The 12,473-nt window shown below is 45.5% G+C and overlaps 1 protein-coding gene across 1 annotated transcript; it reads right to left on the reverse strand.

The window, feature by feature from the left end:
- Nucleotides 1–5,294: 5,294 nt before the first annotated feature.
- timm29 (translocase of inner mitochondrial membrane 29) lies at nucleotides 5,295–12,473 on the reverse strand. The gene is made up of 2 exons (XM_069927247.1): nucleotides 12,177–12,473; nucleotides 5,295–6,354 (listed from the first exon to the last, which is right to left on the reverse strand). The coding sequence occupies exons 1-2, from the start codon at nucleotides 12,253–12,255 to the stop codon at nucleotides 5,750–5,752; spliced, it is 684 nt and encodes a 227-aa protein (XP_069783348.1). The 5' UTR covers nucleotides 12,256–12,473; the 3' UTR covers nucleotides 5,295–5,749.

Genomic DNA, 12,473 nt, shown 5'->3' on the forward strand with positions numbered 1-12,473 from the left:
CGCTTTTTTGTCTTGTCTTCTTTGTAAAATGACCTTCCCACAAAGAGGAAATCTGACCCCACTACAATCAATAGACTTTCTGCCCAGCATTTGCTTTTCCATTCAAACCTTATAATACCACTCCAGCAGGGAGCGCTGATAACACATTAACGCTCTACTCCAAACCCATTGCTTGAGGCCATCCTTTCAGAGGAGCCAGTGCATTTCTCCATCTCTGAGGCGTGCCCTGGGGATTCTGAACAACTTGGTTTTGTGCCAGGTGATTGAAGGGAAGGGCATGGGCCCGAAACAACAGTTATGTATCTCAGATGTCAGATTTCATACACGACATCCCATACAACCCTGAGATTCCTTTTCTTGCGGGCAAGGCAGGATTACCACTTCCTGGCAATGCCAAAAAAATGCTGCACAACGTACGCCTGGAAACAAAATGACATGTAAACCAACTGTGCAATGCAGAGGGGGGGGGGAACAATAAACTGTAAGAGTCCTTAAATAAGTCCCTGATTGAGTTTGTGGTTGACAAGGCTGATAGTGGAGGGGGAGCAGCTGTTCCTGAAGCTGGTGGTGCGGGTCCTAGATGATTGCTGCTGCTCTCCGACACTAGCGTTCCCTGTAGATGTTCTCAGTGTTGGTGAGGCTTTTGCCGGTGATGTTCTCAGCTGTGTCTATTACGTTTTGTGGGGCTTTACATTCAAGGGTATTGGTGGCCCATAACAGACTGTGATGCAGCCAGTCAGCACACTTTCCACCGGTATTTTTACCTCCTATGGACGCTGCAAGATCTGCTGTTTCTCCAGCATTTCTGTGTTTTGACAGCAACTGCAGACTTGCGTGTTTGACTCTATTGAACCACTCGAGAGCACCACATGGTGGCAGAGGAATTCTTCTGATGACTGGCCTTTGCCACAGCCAAGCAGCAGCTCATCTACCTTCCAGCTGCAGAGTCAAGTCGCCTGAGTTCATGGAAATGCTGCATTCCATTTACTTTTCAAAATAAGCATCAGAACTCCCTCTCATCATTTCCAGAGAGGAGGTGACTTCCAGAGGAGGGGGGAGCACATTTAAGTTCCTGGGATGGGGGGGAGGGGGGAGGGTCACTATCTTTTCAGAACCCAACACACTAAAGGAATAGTGAAAAAAGCACATCAACACTCTACTTCCTCAGGAGTTCGAAGAGGTTTGGCATGACATCAGAAACCCTGGCAAATTTCTATAGTGGTGTAGCGGAAAGCGTGCTGACCGGCTGCATCACAGTCTGGGATGGGGACACCAATACCCCTGAGCGTAAAAGCCCTCCAAAAGGTAGTGGACACAACCTAGAATATCACAGGAAAAACCATTGAGAACATCTACAGGGAACGCAGCTGTTGGAGGGCAGCAGCAATCATCAAGGATCCACACCACCCAGCGCACGCTCTGTTCTCGCTGCTACCATCAGGAAAGAGGACTAGGGGCCACAAGACTCGCACCACCAGGTTCAGGAACAGCTGCTCCCCCTTCACCATCACTCCTCAACAACAAATCAAGAACTCATTTAAGGACTCTTACCTTTGCACTCTTTTGTTACGGGCACTAAAGCGATCGGACACCATTATGACAACCTTCTACAGGTCTATCAAGATCGGAGGCCAATCCACAGGACCATAGAGTGGCAAAGAGGATCAGTGAAGTCTCTCTCACCACCACCCCTCTATCAACATGATCTTTGTCTTGCACATATCTTTCAGCTGCTCCTGTTGGGAAAGCGATCCAGAAGGATCAGAGCCAGCACCCCCAGGACGAGGAACAACTTCTTCCCACGGGCAGTGAGAATGCTGAACGACCAAAGGAACTGCTCACACTGACCCTCTGAGACTCTCATAGTCACAAAAACAATATTTATTTGTATCTATGAAGACTTGTCCTGAATATGTATTGTTTGTCCTGTATGTGTATTATGTTAGATTGTGTGACTGCATGTTTTGCACTGAGGACCGGAGAACACTGTTTCATCAGGTTGTAATTGTGCAATCAGAAGGTAATAGACCTGACATGATTTTTATTCCTCTCAGTATTGCAGTTTGTTTACTTTTTATTTGTTTGCATGTGTACATTGTGTCATTTCTTTTTTGCACTATCAATAAGTGGTAATTCTGCCCGGCCCACAGGAAAGGATCTCAGGGTTGTATGTGATGTCAGGTGTGTACACTGATAATAAATCTGAAATCTGAATCTTACTCTGCTCAGCACAACTGCGGTGAAGCTGAGACTGAAACCTCATCTGAGAATTTGAGCTTTTATTTTGGGCTGTGACTCTGGGCTGACAGTCCTCACCCTCAAGGACCTGCTGAATCCACCCATCACCTTATTGTTTGCTGAAGATCATGGGGTCCAGTTTGATGTCATGACTCCAATCTCTCACCTTCAGCAGGGCAATATTCCCTCACTCGGGCACCAGAGTGTCACCCTGCCTAATATTGCCCTGCTGAAGGTGAGAGATGGATTCAGCAGGTCAGGCAGGATCTGTGGGGAGAAGTGGACAGTCTGGGGCTGTGCAATTAGCATATTACAGCACCAGCGATTGGGATAGGGGTTGGAATCTGGCAATGTCTGTAATGAGTTTGTAAGCTCTCCCCGTGTCTGCGTGTATTTTCCCGGGGGGGGGGGGAGGGGCTCCAGTTTCCTCCCACTTCAGAATGTACCAGGGTTGTAGATCAATTGGGTGGCATGGACTAGTGGGGCAAAATGGCCTGTTAGCATGTTGATCTAAATTTAAGTCTTCCCTCTCCATTCAGAGCTATCCCCCCTCCCCATTTGCTGGTGTGTCCTCCCTCCCTTATCCCCCTATTACTTCCTGTCTGTGCACCACCCCCTGCCCCACCCCATCATTTTGTACAGGCACCTTCCTACATTTTGCCCTTGATGAAGGGCTCAAGCCCAAACTGTCAGTTATGTATCTTTATCTTTGCTATATATAAAGTACACTGTTCGACCTGGTGAATTTTCTTCAGCGTTGTGTTTTTACGAGTCATGAGTTTCAGATTGGGACCCTATTTTGAGGCGAAGGTGGGAAGGAGAGGTAGGAATCTTAAAAAGGGGAAGAGCCAGTGGTCTGGAATGGGTTCAGAGAATGGGAACACTGGAACTGGATTGGGTTGTAGGCTCCCCATGTGAAATGTGATCTGCTGTTCTGTGATAGAATAAGTTTACAAAGGGTTAATGAGAAAATACAGTAGCTGCTTTGTAACATGGTGCCTTCTAACATGACCTTCCCTGTGCTGTAATGAGAGAGTAACTAACATCACAAAGAATGTAGTAATGTAAATATACCAAAAGGACACATTTCCCAGCCGTCTGCAGACACCTCAAGGGTACATTTTGTGTAAAAACAAGTATTGCTAGATGGGTGAAACTTGTAGGGTCTCATGCAAACCCCTGCTCAAAGGGGTATAAATGTGGGATGAACACTCCATATGCTTTGAGTAAGACTCAGTGAAGAGAACAAGTTACTGAACTCTTTCTTTGTGCCCCTCACTCCTGCTAGAGCTATCAAGGTTCTGCTGCTTGTTTATTACAATGCGGGCTGACTTTCACAGTTCCCGCACCTTCCCCTGGGGATGCAGAAGATGCATTGCATAAAGAGCCCAAGATCTTTACCATGTAGGAGTCTATCAACTAGAATCCAGACCAATCTAGAATTCTCACAGTTCACAAGGAGGTTGGATGCTGTCAGTGTTTGCCTTAGTGGGATTATCTGTAGCCCCTTTCACACTTGCCAGTGATCCCAGGAATTGAATGCCAATCAGCCTTTAAGGTGGCAAGTGTGAAAGCAAAATCTGCTCAAAGCCAGTGTCAGATGATGTCATCTCACGACGGGGTTTGCCGGCCTCGACCCCTAGTACAACCCCTGGTGTCAAGATCAGGCAAGTGTGAAAAGGGCAATTGCATTGCAGGTACTTCCTATTAAAGGTAGAACAGACCAAATGCCGGGGATAAACCCTCGCAAGAGTGAAACATTCAGTGTCCCAGTTAGGAGTGGTGTAATGTGAAAGGCCAAACCCTCATTCCTATCCCAGGACACTGAATGGCTGATTTACTGGGATGCAAGTGTGAAAGGGGCTTGTGTCTAGAAGCATAATTTAGTCAACAGTATTGCCCATTTCAGATTGATACAAGGAGACTATGACTCTCGAATTCTGTATACCGATGAACAGAAGGATGGGGTTATCCAGGCTGGGGATGGAGAAGCTTACATTTACAATGCATTCCATGTACCCACCACGCTCGGTGTGAAGAATTCCTCTCAGTCCCAAGCATCTATGTCCCCTCGACTTACCCCAGGGAAAAAGCCTCTGGCAATAGATCAACAAATGCCTATCTAGCTGTTCCTTGTACTCTTTACAGTAGAAGTCCAAAAATTCAGATGGCAGAAATCTGGACCACCCAAGAATCCAGACCTTTTGAAAACTCTCAAACTTTTTAAATTTAGTGGACTTCTGCGTGCAGAATGGCACAGAGGATACATTAAAGTAATAGTTGACATGCAAAACATTTGAAATTTGTCACATTTGCTAATAAATAAACTGTCAAAATTTACCTGTTCATCTCTTCTTTAGTCCTCTTTAAATTTGAATTTTAAAAGTACTGCCCGAGAAGTTGGACCAATTTAATCCCCAAGCAATCTGGATTTTCACACTTCTGCTATATATTTCTATAAGGTCTTCCCTCATCCTTCCAAACTCCAATGAGTGTAGATACAGGATACTCAATCTCTTCTCATAAAATAACCCCCAATTCCAAAATCAACCTTCTGCACCACCTGCAAAGTCAGTATATCCTTTCTCAATTAAGGAAAGCAGAATTGCACGCAGTTTTCCAGGTACAGCCTCCCGGTACTCTGTACAGTTGCAGCAGAACCTCTCTGCTCTTAAATCCAATTCCTCGAGCAGTGAAGGTCATCCAGGATTCCCTGCTGCACCTCTAAACTAACAGTTTGTCATTCATGTCATAACCAAGATTGGATCGGCTTTCTTCATAAACAGTGACACAGGTTGCCCAAGGATCTCAACTTGTTCCTGTTTCTAAGATGACAAGTGCACCTAAATGGCTTCCCTGGAGTGGAAAGTGAAGGGTGGGGCGGTGAGATATCAGAAAGGTCTGGCTGAGTGTTTCAAAATGGGTTCAAACCACCTTGATGAAGGGCTCAGGCCTGAAATGTTAGTGACATACATTTGCCTCCTATGGAGGCTGCGAGACCGGCTGAGTTCCTCCAGCATTTCTGTGTTTCTACTACAATCACAGAGTCAGCAGACTTTCTTATTTCATTCAAACCACATCACTGTTGGGATTATTTATTTTTTTCCACAATTTTACTTCATTGCCAACAGGTTTAACAAACCAAGTGGGGAATGGACAGCAGCAGCTGTCAAGAGGCATTTAGACACATGAACTGGAGATTAAGAGAGTCATGAACCACATGTCAAAAGACTGAGTTAGATTAGATTGTCATCATGGCCACCATAGATATGGTGGGCAACAGGCCTGTCCCTCCATTACACTGTTATGTTAGTTAGTGTGGATATGTGTATCATTTCTTGGTATAGCACTACCCTCTGGTCCCCAACCGTGCAGACTGCCCATCCTATCCTGCCGTGTGCGCTGATCATCAGTTCCCTCCCCTTCAGTGTGTGCACTGACCATCAGTTCCCTCCCCTTCAGTGTGTGCACTGACCATCAGTTTCCCTCCAGCCCATGTGTGCATTGACCATCAGTCCACCCCCTCCTGTGTGTCCTCCTCTTGAAGAATAACAGGCTGGAACTTCAAGTCATACAGCCTCTCATTCTCAGCTGAGTACAGATTCCGTGGCGTGACAGTTTGCAGTTGAGCAGGCAAGTGTGCAAACTCGACATCATTAACATCCCAGTCTTTCATCTTCGAGCCAAGCATCCACCATTTGCCAAGAAACCCAAAGTCTAAAACCCTGCCTGGAAAGTCTGACCACCGCGGCTTCAAGTACTCACACTGGGCGTCATAGATACTGGTGACTGGGTCATGGGGGTCTGCGTACATGAAGGAGAAGAGAAACAGACTCTGGTGCCGGAGCCTACCCTGGGTTTTTATCGTCAACAGTTTCTGGACATGCTGGTCTGCTTGCCCATTTCGGACCCAGGGTGATAGAACCAAAAGTTGGTTGGCCGATTCCAACAGGGCGACTTGGAAGGATTTGTCAGAGGGGTTGCTGTAGGTGCAGGCACTTGCCCCTGCCAGGAGCATGCAGTAAACAGCTGCTTTCCCTGGATTATCCCTGGTTCCCACAACGAGCTCTTTACATGCCTCTCGGTAGTCATTGACTAGACTCTTCGTCCACAATCCTGCAGGGGTGGGGGGTGGGGAATGAAATAGTACAGTAAAATCCCCGTTATCTGGAATTTAAGCAACCGGTAAAAAAACTGCAGAAAATAAATAGGTTAAAAAAAAGAAAGTTTAACACGCCCTAGCCGTTAGTTCACCAATCATGCAGGCGCAATCTCAGGCAACCGGCAAATTCACTTATCCAGCATCTACCAGGTGCCAGAAACTGGTGGTTTTACTGTACTTGAAAAAACAGGCTTTTTTCCAAATTATCAGTGAACTGTTGAAGCTCAGGCAGCTGCTGCTCAACTTATCGATGGTGTCCCAGCTGCCAATACACCCATCCATCCAGTCCCATTCCGTGCTATTCCCCCATTTTCCCTCAGGCACCCACTCAATTAATTTTTTTGAAAACTCTGATGAATTCTGCTTCCAGCACAGGCAGGTCGGGTCACATCCCAACTCTTCTCTGCGGCCACACTAGTAGTACTGATGCCTTGAAGCCCATGACCCAGAGTCAATCCTGGCCTGTGTTGCACATTTTCCCGGTGACCATGCGGGTTGGCAGGATTCTTGGCTGCTTTGACTTGTCCCCCCGGATTGTTGTTGAGCACTAGGATTAATGGAGTGCTCTTTCTTCTTATAACTCTGTATTCTGCAATTGTGCCTGACTTGCATGTTAGAGTTGACCTGTTAGGCGGCTCACGGAAGAATACAGGTATAATGTGAAAAATTAAACGGAAAATCGAGTATGTGCAGGACTAGTGGAAATTGGGAGTTGATTTCGAAGGAGTAAGAAGGGATTTGGGGAGCATTGAGTGGGACAGGATATTTTCAGGTAAGGATGTAAATGTAAAATGGAGGATATTCAAAAAAGAAATTTTGCGGGTACAGAATAAATATGTCCTAGTGAGAATCAAAGGAAACGCTGAAAGTCATAGGGAGGCTTGGTTTTTGAGGAACATTGGAAATTTGGTTAGGAGAAAAAGGGAGGTGTACAAGAGGTATAAAGAGCAGGGAGCTGAGAAGTTGAAGGAGGACTACAAGGAGTGTAGAAGGAATCTTAAGAAAGAAATTAGAAAGGCCAAAAAAAGGCACGAAGAGGCTTTGGCTGACAGAGTAAAAATAAATCCAAAGGGTTTCTATAAGTACATTAAAAGAAAAAGATTGAGGAGTCGCGTGATGGAGTAGTGGCCGGACGGTGAACTCCAGCCCTCTCCAGAAAAGTCGGGAAAAACAAAGGAAAACACAAAGGCACAGAAATAAAAGTTACAGAAAAATGAGTATAAAGGTGGAAAGAAGATGGCGACAAAAAAAGAAAAATCGAAAGCAACGGTAAGAAGAGAGGAAGAGAAGACAAAGGAGGAAAAAGGTGAAGGCCTTACCTGTCCGAAGAGGCCCGCTGCGGAGAGAGAAACCCGCTCCCTCAGGTCGGTAAATAATGGACTACAAAAATGGCTCGCAGAGCCGAGTAAAAGTGCGCAACCGCGCATGAAAAAAAACACACCGACGGGAGGGGGGACCAGCTGGGGAGTCGATCTCCACAGCCGGCAACGACAGCTGCAGAACACCTGCAGCAAGAAGAGACCACAGAAGACAATAGAAACAAGAAAGAAGAGGAGGAAAGGGCACCAAAGAAACAACAGATGGTCAACCCAGAGGAAGAAGAAGAGGAAGAGTACAGTGAAATAGAAGAAGAAAAGAAAGGCAAGGTAAAGGATATACTTGCTCTTATTAAAGGATACATGGAGTCATTTAAAGAATGGCAAACACAGGAATTTAAGGATTTAAGAAAAAGAATAAACAACACAGAAGAGAAAATAAATAAAATGGAGATGACCTTAACAGAAATGGGAAAAAAAATGGACAAGATGGAAGAGCGGGCAGTAGCAGCAGAAATGGAGGTAGAAGACTTAAAAAAGAAATTGGAGAAATCTAATAAAAAAACTAAAGAGACACAAGAACTACTAGCTCAAAAAATAGATACAATGGAAAACCATAACAGAAGAAATAACATAAAGATAGTGGGCCTTAAGGAAGATGAAGAAGGCAAGAATATGAGGGAGTTTATAAAAGAGTGGATCCCTAAGACCCTAAGATGTCCAGAACTACAGCAAGAAATGGAAATAGAAAGGGCACATAGAGTATTGGCCTCTAAACCACAACCACAACAAAAACCAAGATCTATTGTAGTAAAATTCCTAAGATATACTACAAGAGAAAAGGTATTGGAGAAGACAATGGAAAAAGTAAGAGAGGGCAACAAACCACTGGAGTATAAAGGGCAAAACATCTTCATTTATCCAGATATAAGTTTTGAACTCCTAAAGAAGAGAAAAGAGTTCAATATAGCAAAGGCGATTTTATGGAAGAAAGGGTATAAATTTATACTAAAGCATCCAGCGGTATTGAAAATATTTATTCCAGGACAACAAAACAGACTATTCTCAGATCCAGAAGAAGCACTTGCAGAACAATTACAAAAATAGACTGAGGGAGGAAGACGGGTAATGAGAGTTAAAATGATCACGATTGATATGTATGTGGGTAAAGACAAAAATAGACTGAGGGATGAAGACGGGTAATGAGAGTAAAAATGATCACGATTGATATGTATGCGGGTAAAGAGGTATAAGAGTGAATAGAGACAATGAGCATACATGAATGTATCTGTACTTAGAGGAAAATATAGATAGTATAGACAAGAATTAATAAGGGAAGGTAATGGAATAGAGAGAATAAGGAGGGAATTAAAAGAGTGACCTTTGTGACATATGAAAAGTGAAATCTTTTCTGGGGGAGGCGGGGTGGGGGGAAATAGCGGTCACTGCAAAATCAGTTGACGCTTGCGAGTGGATTCGCAAATCCAAATGGAGAGGGGAGATGTGGTTGTCCGACAAGGGATAAAGGACAACTCAGGAGGTGAAGGGGAGATTGGGGATAAATAAGATAGAAATAGGAGAATAAGGATAATGTTGGATGTTGTAGGAATGTTGTCTTCTAAAGAGTTGAAAATAAGAAAACAGAAATGGAAAAGGAGGAAAGGTAATGATGGAAAAACGGAAAGAGAAGATAAACAAAACATAAAAGGGCTACGCTGAACTATATGTCTTTAAATATTAATGGAATACATAACCAAATTAAAAGGAAGAAACTACTAAATTTAAATGAATAAATGTATTCCATTAGAAAAAATAACATATAGGTTAAGAAATAATATTGAAATATTCAAACAAGTATAGGAGCCTTACATTAAATACAATAGCGAAAACCTACCGGGGACAAACATTACCTAAGTTGATGGAAGGAGAAGGAAATTTTGTTGAATGACAACATTGTCTGACTGGCTTAATGCATCCTAGATTGTATACCTAAAATGGATGAGAGGGGGGTTGGGGGGGTGGTTTGGGAGGAAAGGGGGGGGGAGAAAAAGTCACTGTATATGTGTGAAAAAGAAATAGTGTATAACATGGCTAATGTGATTTATGGTGTGAAAAATAAAAAATTAAATAAAAAAAAAAGAGAAAAAAAGAAAAAGATTAGTGAGAGATAAAATTGGACCCCTTGTAGATAGCGAGGGTAGGCTGAGTGAGAAGTCTGAGGAAATGGGGGAAATTTTGAATGATTTCTTTGCCTCGGTATTCACTAGGGGAAAAAAAATGTTGAACCAGTTGAAGTAAAGAAAAATAGTGGGGAGGTCATGAAGCATATATGGATAACCGAGGAGGTAGTGATGGCTGTGTTAAAAAAGATAAAGGTGGATAAATCTCCCGGACCGGACAAAATATTCCCTAGGACACTCAGGGAGGCTAGTGGACAGTTAGTGGGGCCATTAACAGAGATATTTAGGATGTCACTGGCCATGGGGGTGGTGCCAAAGGATTGGAGGGTGGCCCATGTGGTTCCTCTGTTTAAGAAAGGGTCCAAATGCAAACCTGGGAATTATAGGCCTGTAAATCTGACGTCTGTGGTGGGCAAGTTGATGGAAAGTGTTCTGAGGGATGCTATTTACAAATTTTTGGAGGTACAGGGATTGATAGGGAGTAATCAGCATGGTTTTGTCAGGGGTAGATCATGCTTGACAAACCTGATTGAGTTCTTCGAGGGGGTTACAAAAAAGGTTGATGAAGGGAAAGTTGTGGATGTTGTCTATTTGGACTTTAGTAAAGCTTTTGACAAAGTTCCCCACAGGAGGTTAGGAAAAAAGGTGGAGGCATTAGGTATAAATAAGGAGGTAGTGAAATGGATTCAGCAATGGTTGGATGGGAGGTGTCAGAGAGTAGTGGTAGAAAATTGTTTGTCCAATTGGAGGCCAGTGACTAGTGGAGTTCCTCAGGGATCGGTCCTGGGTCCACTATTGTTTGTTATATATATTAACGATCTGGAAGTAGGGGTGGAGAATTGGATAAGCAAGTTTGCGGATGATACAAAGATTGGTGGTGTTGTGGACAGTGAGGAAGATTACCGTAGATTAAAAGGTGATTTAGGAAGGCTGGAGGTGTGGGCTGAGAAATGGCTGATTGAATTTAATACAGATAAGTGTGAGGTGTTACATTTTGGAAAGGCAAATCTAAATAGGTCATATGCATTAAATGGTAGGCTATTGAGATGTGCAGAGCAACAAAGGGATTTCGGAGTTGTGGTAAATAGTACCCTCAAGGTTGATACTCAGGTAGATGGTGTGGTGAAGAAGGCATTTGGAATGTTGGCCTTCATAAATCGGAGTATTGAATTCAAGAGTAGGGAGGTTATGATGAAATTGTACAAGGCATTGGCGAGGCCAAATTTGGAGTACTGGGTACAGTTTTGGTCACTAAATTATAGGAAAGATATAAACAAAATAGAGAGAGTATAGAGAAGGTTCACAAGAATGTTGACAGGATTTCAAGGTTTGAGTTACAGGGAAAGGTTGTGCAGACTGGGACTTTTTTCTCTGGAGCGTAGAAGATTGAGAGGGGACTTGATAGAGGTGTTTAAGATTTTAAAAGGGACAGACAGAGTAAATGTGGATAGGCTTTTTCAATTAAGAGTGGGGGAGATTCAAACTAGAGGGCATGGTTTAAGATTGAAGGGGGAAAATTATAAGGGGAACATGAGGGGAAATTTCTTTACGCAAAGGGTGGTAGGGATGTGGAATGAGCTTCCGGCAGACGTGGTTGAGGCGGGATCATTGGTTACATTTAGGATAGACTGGATAGTTACATGGAGAGGAGAGGACTGGAGGGGTATGGACCGGGTGCTGGTCAGTGGGACTAGGAGGGTGGGAATTTGTTACGGCATGGACTAGTAGGGCCGAACTGGCCTGTTCTGTGCTGTAAGTGGTTATATGATGGTGAGCACGGTCAGTGTGGGCCGAAGAGCCTGTTTCCACGCTGTTTGACGTTTGCTTCTTCCGTGCAAATCTTCTGTTCAAACTCCAGTCAATGTCCCAGGACCTTATTTTGGCCCTGCTCTCGCTTCCCCCCACCCCAATCCTACCACCACCACCACCCCCCCCCCAATCCCATCCCATCACCAACCCTCCGTCCCATCCCTGCCCCGACATTCATTTCCACCCCACCATCCCCCCACCCCTTCACCACTGCCCCGTCTTTCCCCCCCACATCTCCGCCCCCTGTCCCGCCACTCCCCCCACCCCCCGAGTGAGGCCCCCCTCTCCTACCCCCCATGTGAGGTCCCCCTCCCCCACCCCCACCCCCACCCCCACCCCCCGAGTGAGGCCCCCCCCCGAGCGAGGCCCCCCCCCCCCCGAGCGAGGCCCACACACCCCCCCCCCCCGAGCGAGGCCCACATCCCCCCCCCCGAGCGAGGCCGGCGCCCCCCCCCCCCCCTGTCGCCTTACCAACTTTACCGCCGCGGATCCGGGTCCAGAGTCCGGCCCGGCCGGGAGCCCCGGAAAGCCGCCGCCACGCCACCGCCATGTTGAGCCGCCTCCGCCGCGCTCCGGCCGGAACCCGCAGCCGATGGGAACGTTCCGTCCCCCACCCCGGTCCCAGCTGCCCATCGGCGAATCAGCCCCATCTCCCAGCACAAGTCGCAGCCTGTAACTCCAGCTGGAGACGACTCATTGTGTCTGGAATCGTCCACCGAGTCGGACCGGTATCCCTGCTGCACCGATGAGCTGGTCTTCGCAGTGCGC

The sequence above is a fragment of the Narcine bancroftii genome, chromosome 3 (assembly GCF_036971445.1).
Source record: "Narcine bancroftii isolate sNarBan1 chromosome 3, sNarBan1.hap1, whole genome shotgun sequence".
Taxonomy (NCBI): Eukaryota; Metazoa; Chordata; class Chondrichthyes; order Torpediniformes; family Narcinidae; genus Narcine; species Narcine bancroftii.

Excerpts from the sequence above, each read along its gene's own strand:
- timm29 (XM_069927247.1), bottom strand. The coding sequence starts at position 12,255 with ATGGCGGTGGCGTGGCGGCGGCTTTCCGGGGCTCCCGGCCGGGCCGGA. Across the intron at positions 6,355-12,176 it reads GATCCGCGGCGGTAAAGTTG|GATTGTGGACGAAGAGTCTA; the intron begins GTAAGGCGACAG and ends CCACCCCTGCAG.